The sequence below is a fragment of the Carassius carassius genome, chromosome 4 (assembly GCF_963082965.1).
Source record: "Carassius carassius chromosome 4, fCarCar2.1, whole genome shotgun sequence".
Lineage (NCBI taxonomy): Eukaryota > Metazoa > Chordata > Actinopteri > Cypriniformes > Cyprinidae > Carassius > Carassius carassius.
In genome coordinates, this window is record NC_081758.1 from 32,037,162 (window position 1) to 32,055,831 (window position 18,670).

At 36.6% G+C, this 18,670-nt stretch overlaps 1 protein-coding gene across 2 annotated transcripts in view; it reads left to right on the plus strand.

Annotated features, from left to right (window-relative positions):
- Window positions 1-17,476, plus strand: part of LOC132139796 (oxysterol-binding protein 2-like) — a 49,657-nt gene extending 32,181 nt beyond the window's left edge. For both annotated transcript variants that reach the window (XM_059548411.1, XM_059548412.1), the window contains 12 exons: window positions 3,345-3,595; window positions 10,112-10,310; window positions 10,472-10,595; window positions 11,395-11,461; window positions 11,997-12,149; window positions 12,825-13,070; window positions 13,622-13,742; window positions 13,966-14,069; window positions 14,365-14,460; window positions 14,676-14,860; window positions 15,920-16,140; window positions 16,329-17,476. In XM_059548411.1, the coding sequence (XP_059404394.1) occupies window positions 3,345-3,595; window positions 10,112-10,310; window positions 10,472-10,595; window positions 11,395-11,461; window positions 11,997-12,149; window positions 12,825-13,070; window positions 13,622-13,742; window positions 13,966-14,069; window positions 14,365-14,460; window positions 14,676-14,860; window positions 15,920-16,140; window positions 16,329-16,471 (1,910 nt within the window). In that variant the 3' untranslated portion in view covers window positions 16,472-17,476. The remainder of the gene's footprint in view (window positions 1-3,344; window positions 3,596-10,111; window positions 10,311-10,471; window positions 10,596-11,394; window positions 11,462-11,996; window positions 12,150-12,824; window positions 13,071-13,621; window positions 13,743-13,965; window positions 14,070-14,364; window positions 14,461-14,675; window positions 14,861-15,919; window positions 16,141-16,328) is intronic.
- The last annotated feature ends 1,194 nt before the right edge of the window (window positions 17,477-18,670 follow it).

Genomic DNA, 18,670 nt, shown 5'->3' on the forward strand with positions numbered 1-18,670 from the left:
TCGGACAGACAGCATTCATCACTTACTGACCAATTTTTGACTACCAAAGTTTTGTTACCAAAATTTGTGAATCAGTCTATTAATCTCGCTGCTTTTCAACTGCCCTCATCTCACTCTAATTCCAATGGGAGGACTCATCTTCTGTGTCCTGTATATGCCTTAAGGTGCCCTGTTACCTCTGTAACCTCTTTTAGACAAACAGATCAATTGTTTGTCTGTTATGGCAAAGTACATATGGGTGTGCCCTTGTCTAAGGAGAAATTGTCATGTTGGATTAGTTTTACTAGTGGGACTAGTGCTCATCACCACCTCTGGTGGTCAGAAGAATTGAAACAGAACGTCATTCACATATGTAACTGTGGTTCTGTGAATTCCGGATGACCGTCAGAGTTCTTTGTCACTCAGAATGCACGAGAAGTGTTTCAAAGCTGGGCACTGAGCTACTGCGGTTTATATCCTTGTGGTTTGGTCTGCGTTATGACATGACCTTGTTGATATATTTTTGCAGTTATCCACTAGTGCTTAGCACCGCCTCTGGTGGTCATCCAGGAATTCACAGAACCACAGTGACATACGTAATAGCGTTACACACAGGTGTAGTAGTGTGCAAACTCTACTACATGGGGATGCTTTATATAACTGTAAAGACTCATTATGTTTTTTTTTATATATTTATTGAATTTATGTGTTTTTTTATTATATTATATTAAATTATATTATAAGCCTAATAAATGATTGACCTCAAAAAAGGAATTCATGAGAAATAACTGCTTCATTCTTTCATATTAGCTATACTATAATATATTATATTATATTTTAATTATTTTTAATAGAATTTCAGCACTGTAAATGTGTTTTCTCAGGTAACCTAAAATGTGCATCATTTATTTACATCAAGTGTCAAATCAAATATAAATAGCACATTAAAGTTAAAAGATACATCATTTTTTGTGTGTGTGCTGTACTAGTCTAGTATAAAGAATGTTTTTGGTCAGGTGGTGGAAATGTCCACCAAATAGAGAAAAAATTCTGCTCGGCAAGAAAAAGAATTAGAGGGAACATTAGAATCTGAACAGTTTGCTGACGGCTGCTCTGCTGAGGAGGAACAAACCTACTCAAATCAATCTCAACCTTGCCCTGCTCGGCTACTGTGAATGAGGTTGCCATGTCCATACATTTTTCTTTCTGTTTTCCTTGTGAACATGTGTTTTCTATATTCATTGTATTTGTGTGATGTGGTCTTATTGCATCTATGTTGCATGATCCTTTCATGGCCTCAACTTAACATTAGGGTCACAGCTTTGTTCTAATGTGAATGACTTCTCAATTTGCTCTAGATTTAAGCCACTTATGTCATTGGAAGGGAGTCATTGTGTGTGTGAACGTGTCCACACATGCCAATGGACTTTAATGATGGCAGCTGTGGAACCATGCAAAATTAACACATTTAGGCATCCATATTATTTATGATTTATTTTTAGCACATCCTTTTCACTAGCAAATGTTTATAGCCTAGACATCACAATTGATTATGGTGACTAGTAAAGGCATGCTCAGGTACTTTATTTAAGCTTTTCTTGTTCTTTTTTTAAACTGGCAGCTACTGAAATTAATTTGGAATGTGGGGAGATTAATGTCAATGTCAATTTTATTTCTATAGCACTACTAAACACAACACCAGTTGACCAGTGTGCTTTACATCAATACAAAATACAAATATAAAAACAATACAAAAACAGTACATTTCATCTTTAGCCATATGCTAAATCAAAAAGATAGGTTTTTAGCCTAGATTTAAAAATAGACAAGGATGGAGCAAATCTAATACTAAAAGGTAACGCATTCCACAGTCTTGGAGCGGCCACTGAAAATGCACGATCACCCCTGCTTTTCAGCTTTGATTTCGGTATACACAATAATCTCTGGTTTGACTACCGGAGAGACATAGCTGGACGATGTTCTACCAGTAGATCCGAAAGATAAGTAGGGGCCACACCATTTAAAGATTTAAAAACCAACAGAAGAATTTTAAAATCCACACGGTATCGTACAGGTAACCAGTGCAAATGACGTAATACTGGAGTAATATGGTCCCGTTTTTTAGTACCTGTTAGAAGTCTCGCCGCCGCATTTTTTACCATCTGCAACCGGGATAAAGCTGATTGGCTGATCCCATAATACAATGAGTTGCAATAGTCAAGTCTCGATGTCAGAAATGCATGAATTAGTCTTTCAAAGTTATTAAAAGGTATAATTGTTTTTACTCTGGCTAAAAGACGGAGCTGGAAAAAGCAGGATTTGACCACTGAGCTTATCTGCTTGTCAAATTTCAAACCATCATGAAATTTGAGATTAGAGATTAGAAACAATAATCTGTATTCAACATCTACAGTTTGGAAAGTTTGGAAAGTGGACTAGTGAGTAGATAAGTTTATCTGTTCAGCATGATTCTGTTTAATGCCCCTGACAAACTCTGTAGTCCCATTTATCCACTTGTCAACAATTCTCTTTTTCAAGACATATAAGAAAAAGAAATCTTGGGTGGGATATAACTGATGTGTTTTAATGTCATAGAAAACTTATTTAAACAAAAACCCATTGATTCAGGACAATGGAACCAGAAGTTTACATATTATAGCATGTTTTGGGGGTTTTAGGAACAAACTACTTGTAGCCTACCTATTTTATTCACACAAGACAATTCAATTTATGGAGATATTTTTATTAAATAAAATATTTCAGTTAAATTTGCTTGATTCAGATCAACTTCACCAATCAATTCAGTGCATATATATAGTTTCAGTATCGATATTCCCATACATTGTGTGTTAAAAAAGGGTTCAATTTTTCATTTTCATTACCTGTACTTTTTACAGAATTTTTTTTAAAAACACTAATTACTTTTGGTGTGAAACTTTCCTGAATGGCTTTAAATAATAGTGCTAACCCTACATATAATCAATAGATGAGTCTTGCCTGTTGATCCCATTAGGAAGCACATTTATATTCAGGTTTCTTATTTTGTGTGTAGTCACTATCTCTTAAAGCAGTCCTCCATCTAGAGTGTATGTGTGTCTGATTTGGATGTTTGTGCTCTGTTTGCATAAGTGACCAAGGTAATATCGTCTGGGTGCCTGCCGTTGGGGCCTCAGCCACCTGTAAAATCAGCATTAATTAATGAGGGAAATTAGGAGAAGCTGTGGTCTCTGACTTGTTAATGTGAACAGCTGGAACACACAATGTGCGAACATGGTGTTCTTGGGATAATTTTTTTTCTCTAAGCAATAGTTCAGCCAATAATGAAATTTACTCTTATAATTACTATTCTGTCTCTCTCTGTGTAGATGACTCTGCGGACGAGGAGCCCACGTCTCAGTCAGACCACAGTGAGATCCAGGGCACTCTCAAGACTCTGGCCAGTAAGTTGGATGACTTGAGCACATGCAATGACCTGATAGCCAAGCACGGAGCGGCGCTGCAGAGGTCTCTGAGTGAGCTCGAGACCTTACGTGTGCCTCTAGAGGGAGGAGAGAAAATCAAGGCTGTCAATGAGAGAGCCACCCTCTTTCGCATCACCTCCAATGCTATGATCAATGTAAGTAGAACTAAACTTTCTGTTATCACACAATTTCAGTTGGGTCTGGTTTCAATTGTTATAAAATGGCTATTTTGTTCACTTTCAGTTTTCACTTAATCGTATTTCTACTACCGTTTAAAAGTTTGGGGTCAGAAAGATTTCTAATACTATACTAACTAATATCTTAATCAGCTGGGATGCATTAAATTGATCAAAAGTGACAGTTAAGACTCACATTGCTACAAAATATTTATATTTCAAACAAATGGTATTCTTTTGAACTTGAGAATAATAATTTGACAATAATAAGAAATATTTCTTGAGCACCAAATACAATTTGTATACTGAGAATAGAACAACCAATAAAATTGTTAGAATGTTTAAATATATATATATATATATTTTATCCCTGCAGCTGGAGAAATTGGTCTTTTTTATGAAACAATGAGTCTGAGCACTGTCTGACTTTGTTCAAATTTAGGAATGGTTGTATTTATTGTCTTTAATTATCTAGACAGTGTTTTCCTCTGTCCTTAGTGCTGCGGTTAATATAAAGGAGTAATGTTTAGAAATAATCTGAGGAATTGTAGTTCATTTATCAAAATGGACCATGTGAAATCTAATCAAGTATTAACTCTCTGAACCAATCATACTTCATGAAACAGACCCATTTCTGAAACTAGCTCCAGAACAAAATACAACAGCAGCTTTACTTTGAATCTTTTCCAGAGAAAATCCTGATCTGTCTCTGTTTTCAAATTTAATGTTCAGTATGGCTTTAAAGTCAAAGTCAAAGTTGCAGATACCTGGATCAAAGCTTGTTTTTCTTTTTTGTCTAATATAATCAATGAAGGTAGTGATGTCTCCACTGATGTGATCAATACAGGTCTAGGAATAGCTCTCAGTTTTGTGGATGTACTCTGTGTCTTTGATTTCCTAAATCAAATGTTGGATAGGTATCACTACTCAGTCATAAAAATCAATATTAGAGGTGATTTTGTCCTGTGTGTTCAATTTCAACTCTGACAAACTCAATTCATCTCTCTGTGCCAGGCTTAGGTGAATGTAGATTCATGCTGTTTATTTAGATTTGTGTGGATATCACAAAATGATTTTGAACAAATATGCATTAACTGCATCATAATTATGATTGCTTGTCTTCATCTAGTCCTTTTCTTATCGTTCCAGTCATGCATAAAATAACTGCACATTCACAACTGATTATTGGGTGTTGAGGCAAGAACGTCAGACAAGGATTAGGCCATGATTTTGGTTTCTTGCTGAATCAAAATCAGAGCGTAACAACTGCTGTGTCTCACAGTGTTCTGCTCAAAGAGAAGGAGAAAATGTTCTATGGTGCGGCTAAATGGTGCTGAATATAGGGATCATAACACCTAGTCCTATTGTGCAAATTGGTACACAACTTGAACGCAAACCTCACTTTAATCTTCACAGCCTATTCCATATTACATATTATTATTATAACTTGTTCTGGCAAAGCAATGACCACTTTGACAAAAATTGGCATTCCAACCAACATGTAAAATGAGCAACCACAATTTTGAAACACGCTAAAATAGTTATAATTTTTAAGTAAAATGTGTCTTAATATTTATTGAAAAACAACGTGAGATTGGAAATTTCCATGCACATTTAGTTCACGTTAAAAATTTGATTATATCCATTATTTGGTGAGATAAGGTGATGAGTTGCTTCACAAATGCCATAGATAAGAAGTGGCTCCACTGCTGAAAAGTGTGGAAACCACTGATATAGAGCTAACTATCTGAACATGTACACCTAATTAACAGTCTTTACATTTATGTTCATTGATAATTTCTATACATTTTTGGATAAAAAAAATTTGTAAGACCCATATAAGAATCCAGTAGTTGGCTATTGGCTGGTAACGTTTCCATCTTTTTCCTCACTTCTTGAAATTAACTTGAATCATTAGCACTGCAGACTGTAGTCAGGACCTGAGTCTTTGAGTGACGTAAAACCCTCCAGATCTGCATGCTATAACACTTTCACGAGATCTCTGTTTGGTTAGCTGCGTGGACTCTTCTTTGTCTTCTTTTATTTTTTATCTCTAAAATGATAAATAGCCAGCTGGATAGAAATACACATGCATAATGAAAAGTGCTGAGGTTTAGCTCATTAAAGCACTTGGACAGGCTGATGAGATGTAGAGGAAACCCATTCTGATTTGTGTTCGTGGTCTGATGGATAAACAGATGATGTTATATTTAATAATATGCTTCTAAGTTTGAAACAAGAAAAGAGATGAGATAGACAGTAAAGACAATAATTTTTTGAAGTATTATTGCAGTTTAAAATAACTGTTTTCTGCTTTTATGTAAAAATAAAAAAATAAAAATAAAAAATAACAAATTTAATGTTTATGTATTTTATTTCTGTGATGGTAAACCACAGAATATTATATTTTATAACATTTTTACTGTCACATTTGATCACTTTAATGCAAATAAAAATGACTTTTTTTGTTGTTGTTTTTTATACTGACCCCAGGCTATCGAACAGGAGTATACTGTATATCAGGATAGTGTGAATACAGTCAAGTGTACTGAAGTGATTAGGGTGAATACAGGGAAAATGAAACTTTCTGATTGCTTGCTATTATATTTGCAACATTTAAAATACATTTCAAATGCAAAAACTTTACTTGTATTCACTGAAACTGAGAGAATGCAGCTGTCTGAATCTGGATGTACAATGGCCCTAAAAAGTCATTTTTACACTTAAACCACATAAAAAAAAATCTGAATATCTTTGCTTTATATAACAAATTATCAAACAGGTATAATCTTTCTGAAAGGGCTTAGTTCACAGAAACGATCTAGCATAATTTGTTTGCCGGTGACATTTGTCTAATATTTGATCTATTGTAATGACATTCAGAAACATTTAAGTGTCACTTATTAAGTGTCCAAATACTTTGAGCTGCTGTGTATAAGAGAATGTTTTTTTTGAATGGTTAAACAAAACAAAAGTACATATATAAGTTTTAACCTATCTAGATTCTTGACATATTGAAATATGATTTCACTAAATTTCACTAAATTCAGTGAACCATCTATAAATTTTACACACTGAATAAAATGGCTCTCCCTCACACTCAACTATTTTAAATGCAATCTCAGATATATGTGAATGTACAACACACATACATCTCTCTTCTCTAAACTCTTCCTGAATTCACGAGCAGTCTGTTGCCCAGGACCTCACTCAGCAAAAAAAAAGTGGAAGCGTTGCTTATGTTAAAGGTGAGGAGCTGTAGTTTCATGAATGTGCAAGAAAGCCGCAGTCACACGCTAAGCGTAGCACAGATGATCCTCTCTAACAGCAGAGCGCTGGACAGTTAGTGCTGACAGGAGTCAGGTAAGTGCTGGTTTGTTGCTTTGTTTGTGGACTTTAAAGGTACAGATTGTGTGGAAGTGGGATGCCAAGGGTGGAGAGACCTATACTATTGCATTTAAACTATGTTCTATAGGGTCCAAAATTAGCACCTGCAAAGTGCCAAATGTGAGTAAAAATGGACTCAACTTGAGAGTTGGCTTGAAAATTTATTAGGAGCTGTAACATAATACCTAGTTTATGTCAAAATCTAAGAATGGTATTCTGATGCTCGCTGATGTAAATGATGTGAGCTATTAAAATATATAGATGTTTACAAAAAATATAGATGAAGATATACAAACAAATGTCTATTGAATAAAATAGATGTCATGCATCTTCTAGCAGACATTTTTCTCTGAGGCCTAAAATATTTTTTGTTTGTTTGTTTGTTTGTTTTTTCACCCATAAATCCATGCATTAATGCAACCAAATTAAAATAAAAGAAACTAAAATTTGGCATACTCTTAGCAACTGCATTCAAGCTATATGTATTTTCATTCCCTGGGAACTGGACCCATGACTTTGGCATTATTTCAGAAACTTATAACTTTTTTTTAATTTATCTGCCATTGGCATGTGGGAATTTTGGACACTGATGCCTTTTTTGTTAGAAATTGAGCTAAGTTATCTTTGACTGTGTGGTTTCTGATAAATCCAGCAGACTGGGGTCAGTCAGATTAGTCGTGTCATTGTGCCTCCACAGGAGGCAAGGGAGATGGACAAAGAATCATTGATCAAGAGAGAGACGAAGAAGAGTGTACAGTCAAGAGATCTCACTGACCCCCAGTGGCAGAGACACTGTTAAAGACATTATTGGTTGGGAAGGAAAGCTGCCATAATGATTTTGTGACTGTACTGTAGTCTCAGTTATTAATGTGATTGATGAGCTCTGAAGAGAAATGCTCTCACAGATACTGAGTTATATTACAGCGGTTATTTTTATTGAAACGTGTGGTGTGGGTTATTATTATTAATAATAAGAAAGAAACATGCTATTTGTCATACATTGCTCTATATGTAGGAAGAAAGAATGCTAGGTTTTAATGTTTCAGTGCTTATATAAAACTTTCGAATGAGGACACTGAATTATTGCATTGAGATGAATAATAACACTGTATTGTAGTCTTCTGTTTATTACTGGAAAGCTGCTTCAAAGTGATCTGTATTGTATAAAGCTTTATATAAATAAATGTTACTTGACTATAGAAAGGAAAAACCTCTTTAAATCACACTTATTTCTCAATAACAAGATTGAATACAGAGCAAAAGGAGACATTTAGTTCTGCTGAAAAAAACAAAACAAACAAAAAAAACGATTTAACATCCGAACCATAATTGTGAATTCAAATATGTTTGAAAAGAGGTTTGAAAGAGCAACCTCTGAGGGATGACATTTTCCTGTGGATGCAAGCATGTGACCGTTTTATGTCTGTGTTATTGGCCAAGAGTAACCTCTATTAGATGCTTGTATTACTCAATACTTCTAGTCTGAGACTGGACTAAAAAAAGCATGACTCAGCTTATAGACAGTCTGGATGTTTGCGTGTTTCTGAGCGTGCACTGGCCATCAGATTTACTCTTTCACTTCTGCTTTGTGTTACCATCAGAGCTATGACCCATGATCCGTTTCATCACATCTTTCCAACATTTCTGTCATAGATGTGTCAAATATAATTTCTTAGATGTTGTGTAGCATTTCACAGACATTTCAATAAGAACAATAAACAAAAGTCAGTCAGGAGAGAAAGCTAAAAGAAAGGAAGATAAAAAAAGATGAAGCCAGAGAGAGGAAGGTATTTTCATGATTTCTTTCTGTGGGGACCATTTTTATGAGGGAGACCAGAGCAGTAATGAGGAAACAGGTGAATACGTGCTTGGCTGCTATGGCAGGAGGACTGATAAGATCCCTGGAGAATAGGGAACCAGGATTATCGTGATGGAGAAAGTTAGGGAAACCAGAGAGAGGACGAGGATGTGGAAGCAGCATTTGCTGTACACCTATGATATTAATAGTATTTTTTAATATATTTAAATATATTTATTAATTTTCAAGAGCACTCTGAGAAAGCACAGCAGAACATATGACAGAGCACTTTGGCATGACACCAATTGAAAACAAGGATGAAAAAGCGCTACATATCGGATGAAGCATCGTAATTTAGGCGATTTCCCGGTAGAATAGATTAAGACGCAGATATCTGGTTCATTGAGGAGATGACAAGGGATTGATCCATTTGGGTATAATATTATGTAAATTCTTCTTTGTTTGTGAAGATCATTAGGACTATTTGTTTAGTTGTACTCAGTATTCTCTTTTTAGGATATTTTAGGTCTGTATTATCAGTAAATAAAATAGATAGGCTTATGTTTTTCACTGAAAAATGGCTAGAATAATATTGTAATAAATGGCAAGTAATTGCTTAGGGAATGTTAGAAATAGACAAAATTTTACTCGGATGTGTAAAACATCCACGTATAAATTTCTGAAGAAAAAAAATCCAAACTTCAGCAGTTTCTGTTTGAGTTAACCAAAAAAAAAAATGCTTGCATTTTCTTAAAATTCCAGCAAATTCATTCCACGGAGAAAAACCCCTTAGCTGTTATAAATTCACTGTAAACTCTGGCTTCATTGGGGTTAATGCTTTTATAAAACGGTTATTCCATATACGTAGTAAGGTTTCACAGAATAAAACAGGGCAAATAAAGTGTAACGATATAAATAAAAACAGTATTCTTCCACCAAACAATGTAATTCCTCAGAAACAGTTGTGGTTCCAACAAAGTGGTTGCCGAGCACTGTAACACTGAATTTTTGAATAGTAATTTACAACAGCTTCGAACATGGCACAACCAAACAGTATCAAGAACCGTAACTATCCGTTTTATAAATTGCATTCACAGTATATGATATTAGATCATGCACTCTCCTGGGGAGTCAAACCCATGACCTAACACCATGCTCTATTGTTTCAGCTATTTGGGTTGTATCAAAACTCTGCACAGAGATTGAACTTTAGGAGCCAAATCAAGCCCCCTGGTCTACATAGCACTTGAATCTTTAAGCTTCTGTATCTGTGTTGATGTTTAGTACCTGTTTTGTATCTTGCTGCGCAGGCATGCCGAGATTTCTTGAACCTGGCAGAGAGCCACAGCCGCAGGTGGCAGCGAGTACTTCAGCATGAGCGAGAGCAGCGCACCCACCTAGAGGAGACCATCGAGCAGCTAGCCAAGCAGCACAACAGCCTGGAACGAGCCTGGAGAGAGGTCCCCGCGCATGCTGTCAACACGCCCGAAATACCCCGCACCGACACGGGTGAGACACTGGAGCCCCACCACCCCTACTGCATCGTGACCTTTCATAAATGAATATTCCAGAACTGAATGAGCTCAGTTATGAGACATGACCATGGAAAACCACTGTGACTGATGTAATGGTACTGTTGTGCCTGTATTTGACTACTTATGTGTGTTCAGGAGTGAGTGCAAGGCCCAGGACAGAGGAAGCGAGTGATGAAGATGAGGATACAGAGTATTTTGATGCCATGGAAGACTCACCTGCATTTATAACAGTGACTGCCACTGACCCCTCTCAACACAGGTCAGCTCCATCCCCGTTTAACCCAAAAATGAAAGTCATACAGGTTTTTCAACAACATTAGGGTAAATAAATTGACAGAATTTTCTTTTTTTAGGGTAGTTCACAAAATAATGGTTGAAAATTAAATGGTCATTTTATCAATAATTAATTCAAAACACATTTCTCAAGTCACTTTGCCCTAACTTTGATAAATAAAAAAATTAATAAAAAAAATTTTTATTAATAAAAAATTAACCATACATTTTTTTGGTTGCATTTAAATATTTGAACTCAACCGTATGTTGACTACCCATCTGAATGAGATGTATTACAATCAAAATTATGACTATGGGGTGGGAATTATCAAATGTTTTGTATTCAAATTTAGTTCTTTTAACACTAATTTGTAGTGCTGTCAAATAATAATTTTATAACTATTACATAATTATTTAGATTGAATAGCCCTGAAAAAACTACTATGCTTTTGTTTGATATTTATTATATGTTTTTTGTGAATACAGTATATTCAAGCATGCACTATTTATTCATTACCATTGTGAATAAGTACAGGATAATGCTTGCTATGTATTTATTTATTTATCTATTTATTGCAAATGCAATATGACAAGAGAAACCAAATACAAGAAAATGGTACCTAAATTATGTAGGAATGGGTGGGAGCAAAAACATGATCTGGTCCCAGTAAGAGGCTTTTGTTCACTGGTTGACTCCATGATGCATTAGCAGCTCCTGAAACCTTTATTCCAATATTTGCCCACATCTCATCCTCTTACTGTCGCTCTCTTTCTTGTCTGTGCAGGCGTTCTCAGAGTAATCTCAGTGGTGCTAGCGGAGGACAGCCCAGTGACTGGAACCAGGAAGACAATGTGAGTGTGACATGAAACAAGGGCTGAAAACAAAGGTTTATATACACTAGGATCAAAAAGACAACAGTGAAAATCTCAGATTCAGTATCTAATTTAAAAGAGTAACAAACCAATGCTAAGGCATTGTGAAATACTAAAATGGACCTGAAATGCACTTCATATTTTTAATGAAGAATTTTTTTAATTAAACTGATGTGAAATATAAGCATTTTCATTAATGTGGCATAATAAAGATCCAGTAGACTTGTGTGACTGAATGTTTTCTTGGGCAATGTGTTCATCAGACTCTCACAGCTGTTATTCATCTCAATTAACCAACTCTTAATTAAAATGATATTTGCTACCCTCATTCCATCTTTCTCTCTGTGACTCATGTTCTGAGACAGATGGAGCATCGAGCAGCTGTCAATGTTTGTGTTACGTTCCTCAAGAGCACTCAGGGCCCTCAAATAATGTCTTTCAGCACAACACATTTCATAAACTTCATATGTTTTTTATTCTTAAATACAAACACTCTCATCTCTGTCTTTTTTAGTGTTCTGTGAGCAGTAATGATTTTTCAGGGGAAGACCTGCAGCCTCACAGGAAGAGGCGGACCCAGATCCCGGAGAAGCCCAATTATTCGCTCAATCTGTGGAGCATCATGAAGAATTGCATTGGCAAAGAGCTCTCTAAGATCCCAATGCCTGTAAGTGATATCAGATATTGTGAAAATGGTCCTAAATGCAAGATTAGAATCAGTGCATTGCTTTCTTTGAGAACAGTAAGAAAGAAATTCCCAGATTATATATTATTTGCATATACATTGCCATTTAAAAGTTTGGGGTCAGTGGGAATTTTATTAAAATAATATTTTTATTCAGCAAGGATGCAGTAAATTGATAAAAAAAATGACAGTAAAGACAAGGATTACTATTTTAAATAAATGCTGGTCTTTTGAACGAATGCATCACAGTTCTTAGAAAAATATTTCGCAGCACCACTATTTCACAATATTACAGTTTTACTGATCAAATAAATGCCATCTTGGTAAGTATAAGACACTTCTCTTACCAAAACTACAAGAGACTATGTTACCATCTTGCTCTACTGAAGTTGGTGACGGTTGTCATTTAACTTCAGTTTGGAGAAAAAAAAAGAATATGAAGCTAAAGCAGCATCAGCTTTAAAAATAGCAATCTATAAGTAAAGTAATCACAGTATATATTTTAAAGTAACAAATTTAGCCAGATGCTTACCTTTTCATTCCAAAACAAACTTCTAAAAGGGTCACAAGACAATTGTAGTTTCTCCACAAACTCAACAATATGTGGTAGAAGAATTAGGATACAGCCATGGTCTCTTCCTCTCTCTGTGTATCCAGGTGAACTTTAACGAGCCCCTGTCCATGCTGCAGCGCTTGACGGAGGATTTGGAGTACCACGAGCTGCTGGATAAGGCGGCGCGTTGTGAGAACTCTCTGGAGCAGATGTGTCTGGTCGCAGCCTTCTCCGTCTCCTCATACTCCACCACAGTGCACCGGACAGCCAAGCCCTTCAATCCTCTCCTGGGAGAGACCTATGAACTGGACCGCCTGGAAGAATTCGGCTACCGTTCCCTCTGTGAACAGGTCAGTGTTAAGAGTCAAAAGGTCTGTAATATATGAGGAAAGCTGTCTGTTAGCGTTCACTTTCACCTCAGTAGCAGTTCTTGAGCTAGCACAGGACATGTTTTTGAAAGACATCTATTATACTCATCAAGACTGTGTTTATTTGATCAAAAATGATTGAAAAATGATGAATTTTCAGCAGCCATTACACCAGTCTTCAAAGTCACATGATCCTTCAGAACTCATTCTGATATGCTGATTGGTGCTCAAGGAACCATTTGCTGCTGAATTCAATTAGCATCCAAAGCAGCATATAAACGAGGAGTTTAGAAACCAGGAAAGAAATTAGAAATTAAGTAATTTATTATAATGCAGTGTCACATCAATGATTTTTAGTCACCCTCAGCCATCACTGGAAATGCTTCTCATGCAAGGTTCAGTGGCTGGAGAGTAATGATGGTTGAAGGTGACTGTGACTGTGTAGAACGTCTGAATGAATAAAGAGACAACACCTCCTAGTGGTGGATTTTATATTCAGCACTTGGCTGATATTTTTTGCCTGTATCTCTCAGGTCAGTCATCATCCACCGGCAGCTGCTCATCATGTGATGTCACAGCGAGGCTGGACCCTGTGGCAGGAAATTACCATCGCTAGCAAGTTCCGTGGCAAATACCTCTCCATCATGCCTCTGGGTGAATCTCCTCTCTTGACTGTCTCACTATTTCACTGTTCTTCATACAAACAAATGTACGCATATATACAAAATATTTTTTCATAAGTAGCACAAAATCCATAAACATTGTTTATGCTAAGTTATTTTATTGTCACACAGAGAATTCATTCTGTTTCTCTCTTGACTTGACATTATTTGTATGCCATATCATTAGAAAGATGTCTTTCTGTCTGTCTAACCAGGTGCGATCCACCTACAGTTTCATGCGAGTGGAAACCACTATGTGTGGCGAAAAGTCACCTCCACCGTGCACAACATCATTGTGGGCAAACTGTGGATTGATCAGGTTGAACTTCTTTCTATGATTACCAGAATTTTCTTTTAGTAGTTTATCAAATATTCAAAGCCTAGAAACGTCAAGGCTTGAGGTTCATGCATGTAGAATATATTGTTTGTAGGACCTAGTTTAACTCAATTTTGATGTCCTCTTCTGAAAAAAAAAGACTAAAAAAGATTTAAAAAAAAAACTGTTTTGCAGTTGAACAATGCAGTCAACAGTATTAGCAGTAAGTTTTAACTAAAAAAATAAATAAAATAAAAATTTGAGGAAAAAAAATATTCTTCCATTTTCTTGGTTTCAGTCAGGAGATATTGATCTAGTCAACCACAGGACTAAAGAGACCTGTCAGCTCAAGTTCTCACCGTACAGCTACTTTTCAAGGGAAGTCCCACGAAAGGTTTGTTTTGGACTTAAATTGTTCCTGTCCTTATTCCTGTCTTTCCCACTGTGATTTGTGTGTGAGATGTACTGACAGCAGATAAGACCCCTTTATGAATGTTTGTCATGGCTAAACCATCTTTCCATCTTCCTCTGCCCTCTGTGTCTCTTCATGCTTCTGTAGTTTAACCCCAGAGCTTGTTACCCTTGTTCTCCTTGTTCTTCCACTGTAAGGTCGCAGGGGTGGTGAAGGATGGTGACGGCCAGGCACACTACATCCTGTCAGGTACATGGGACGACAAGATGGAGAGCGCCAAGATTGTGCAGAGTAGCAGAGGAAGCAGCAGCTCTGAGGGAAAACAAAAGACTGTCTATCAGACGCTCACACCCAAACTGCTGTGGAAGAAATACCCTCTACCGTAAGACACACCATTGACGTCTAGTATTAATGTCTAACTTTGAATGCAACTCAATTTCCCACATAAAAATCAATAAAGTGCAGGCCTACCTCCATATAAGTGAACTAACTACTGACATAACTACCACCGTACCTACCAAATCAAATCAACTTACCACCAGCCTACTGACCAACCAAACCACATGCCATATTACCTACAGACGGACTTACCCTTCATATCAAATAAACAAATTACCAAAGCTTCCTGCCAGACTAACTCCCTATAGGCAGAGTTACCTGTCTACCTACAAACCAGACTAAATACCTACCAAACTTCAGTAGGTAGGTAGCTCATTTTGCAGTTACATTGGTAGCAACTTAGCCTGCCAAACCACCTACAGACTAAACTACCTACTTACCTACCAAACCAGCTACTGAACTAAGGAAATACCTTAGACTTAATTGTTAGTGAATACAATTTCCCTTGAAGTGGTCTCAGAGTTGGCAAAAGCTATGAACAGAGTGACTCTCAAAGTAAAATGTGGTGAACAGAAGTGAAATGTAACTTCCTACTGTAGCCAAAGCACAGTAAACTCATTTAGCCTATAACAAGGCCCATATTTACAAAATGGAGACTTCTGGGAATCCATATACTCTGGTCTCTTGAGACCAAGTCAGGAATTTTGGATCTAAAAGCATCCAAAATGGTATGGTGTTACTAGGGGAGGGTAGTTATTTACAAAACATAGACTTCTGGGAATCCATACTCTGGTCTAATGACACCAAGCCAAGCACTTTGGATCTAAAAGCATCCAAAATGGTATGGTGTTGCTAGGGGTAGTTAAGTTTGGTAGGTAGGTAATTGGGGAGTTATGTTGGTACATATTCACTACTTACCTGCCAAACTACTTACAGTTCAAACAACATATCCACCAGATCAAAACTGTCTAAATACAGAACTAACTTCCCACTTACACACTACCAACTTAATTAACTAAAGTTGACCTTGCACAACAAATTATAATGTTAGAATCTCTGATTATCTTAGCTTTTTTCCTCATTCTCTTCTCTATCTCTCCAGAGAGAATGCTGAGAATATGTACTATTTCTCCTCTCTGGCTTTGACCCTGAATGAGGAAGATGAAGGTGTGTGTTGGACGGACAGCAGGATGAGGCCAGACCAGCGGCTGATGGAAGCGGGACGCTGGGACGAGGCCAACGTAGAGAAACAAAGGCTGGAGGAAAAACAGAGAGCCACAAGGAGGAGGAGAGAAGCTGAGGCCTCCAAGGCCATAGACGAAGGTGAGGGGAAGTCCAAGGTCACACAAGATGGTCTTCTGTGACATTTGTATGGTATAGTTTTTTTGTGAATGAAAATATAAATTCCAGTTGTCAACCAAAACTTTTGTGTCACAGTTTGGTAAGAACAATCCCAGTAGACTGATCTAAGACTGTTCTCCCGGTGATTTTATTTTTGTTTTGTGTTACAGGACAGGGCTTTGAGGGTTACAGGCCATTGTGGTTTCACCAGAGAACAGATGAAATGACGGGAGAGACTATCTACGTTTATAAGGGGGGTTACTGGGAGGCCAAAGAAAGAAAAGAATGGAGTACGTGTCCTGATATCTTCTGAAAACACAAAACCATTGACTAACTCTGCAGATAGACAAAGAGGAATAACCCTCTACATGGACTAATCAGGGCCTTGGGGACTGCTGAAGTAGTGGAGAAAGGTTATGAACACCTGTGCTTTTTGACCTCTTAGAGAGTGTGTGTTTGTGTGTTCGCAGCCCAATGAAATATATCTTTGCCTGCCTATTAAACAGACTGCTAAAATGGGAGAACAGTAAAATGTTCTCTCCGAATTTCACCTTAAAGATGAGAAATGCGCAGTTGAACTCTTCTAGCCAAGTGCCGCCCCAGTTATCTTCTAAAGCAAATCAGGTTCTTTTTATTCAGTACAACCCCATCAGAAATGCACTTTCCTCTCTTCCCGGCATCTCTTACAGTGAAGTACACTGAACTGAGTCTTGTTTATAAAGAGATCATATCAAAGACGCTCCTCCCCGTCCCATGCTGGCCTGGACAGCACATGAACAAACACGTATGAAGCAGACTCAGCTCAACACAATGCAGCTGCAACATTTCTGTGAATTATCAGGTTGTTCAGCTTGTGTACTACATTTAGTTTCATATCAACAAGAATACCATATTTGGGCAAAGGACGTTCTTGTACTTGTATATCCCAAAGAATTAGGAGCACAATCTAGTTCTTTTATTGGACACACAGCTGAAGACTTTCTCCCTGGCTCCGCCCACTTTAAATAACTAATGACAGTTAGGATTAATCTCCTGTCTTCAGTTAGCCAATGAGCTTCAGGCTAGCATTAAAAGAACCCTTATGTCTGTTGTATTTGACAGTGTAGGTATTCTGACACAAATGTGTTCTAAATCCATGAATTGTCATGCACATTAATGAGCTGCTTCCTGCATTGGCCTGAAGTCCCCAGTGGTCAATATCATGTTACTGTGACTGCCACAGTTAAATGCATATCAATGCAAGTAAACAAATATTTTTTTTGTACAATCAGGATACTTAATGAATTAATGAATGATCAACCAATAAAAGTAAACGAGTCACCCGCTTGACTCTCTGAGGACACAGCAAACAATCATCCACTCCCAATATAAAGTGTGCTACTGAAAACACAAGAAAACAGCTTGCTGATAATTTGCTTATATTTAATAGCAGTAGAGACAGTGGATTAAAACACCCAAGTGCTCCTGATGAAGGAGATATTTTACATTACAATGTGGCGATAGAAAAGTACATTGTAGTACATTTTTAAAACTGTTTTTTCAGTGCCCTGTAACAGAAACATATTTTTAATTTATTCTGGAGGTTATAAATCAAGTACTCAGGAGTGATAAAAAAAAAGATATATTTCAGTTGTTTTGCTGAGCACTTTAAAACTGTAGCCTCCGTTGCAAAGTTATATAACTTCAGTCATGTTCACAGAAACAAATCAACTTTATTTAGTTATTTATCTTTATTTAGTTTAGAAAGTCCAGTGGGTTGAGACCTGACATCTCTGGAGATCAGTTCTCACTTTATTTCTGATTGCTGTTAAAAATTTTGAATTAGGCTGAAGATCTTATTTGGCACTCACACCACCATATGTATTTTGTGATAACCATAATTATTGCTATTATTAAGGAAACAAAAGTAATGATGCCGTGACATCCTAATAAATGCTGTTTTGGTATAAACCTGAATTTTAACCAAGATGTTAACTTGTAAATGGACCTTTTCATTTAAAATGATCCAGCTTGTCAAAGTTTAATTTTTGACAAGCTGTCAATGTATGATTATAAATGTTAATATTTCTGATTACAACTCAAGGACTTGGATACTGGCAGGCACTTTTTGTCTATATACAGTCGTTGGGAATGTTTTGGTATGCAGAATGACTGAAGGCAGTGTGTTGGAAAGTAATGTGCCCACAAGAACTATTTTTCATCACCAGCAAGGTTGTTTTGTATGATTTTCTGACCTCTGAACACAGAGATGTATTACTACTTTTAAACAGTTTGTTAATCCAAGCAAATCCTTAGTTTGTTTCCATGCCAGCTCTAAAACAGTGAATGAAGTGCAATGCAACAATTTATGGTTTGTTTGTTCACACTTTCCCCACCTATACATGTAAATGTCATTTTCCTTGAGATTATTTATAAAAAAAAAAAAAATAAAAGCTTACATTTTTGTTAAATGGTTTTAACAATTCAGGATCTGAGGTGGTAAAAACAAAAGTGCTACATTAAATGTTACTGA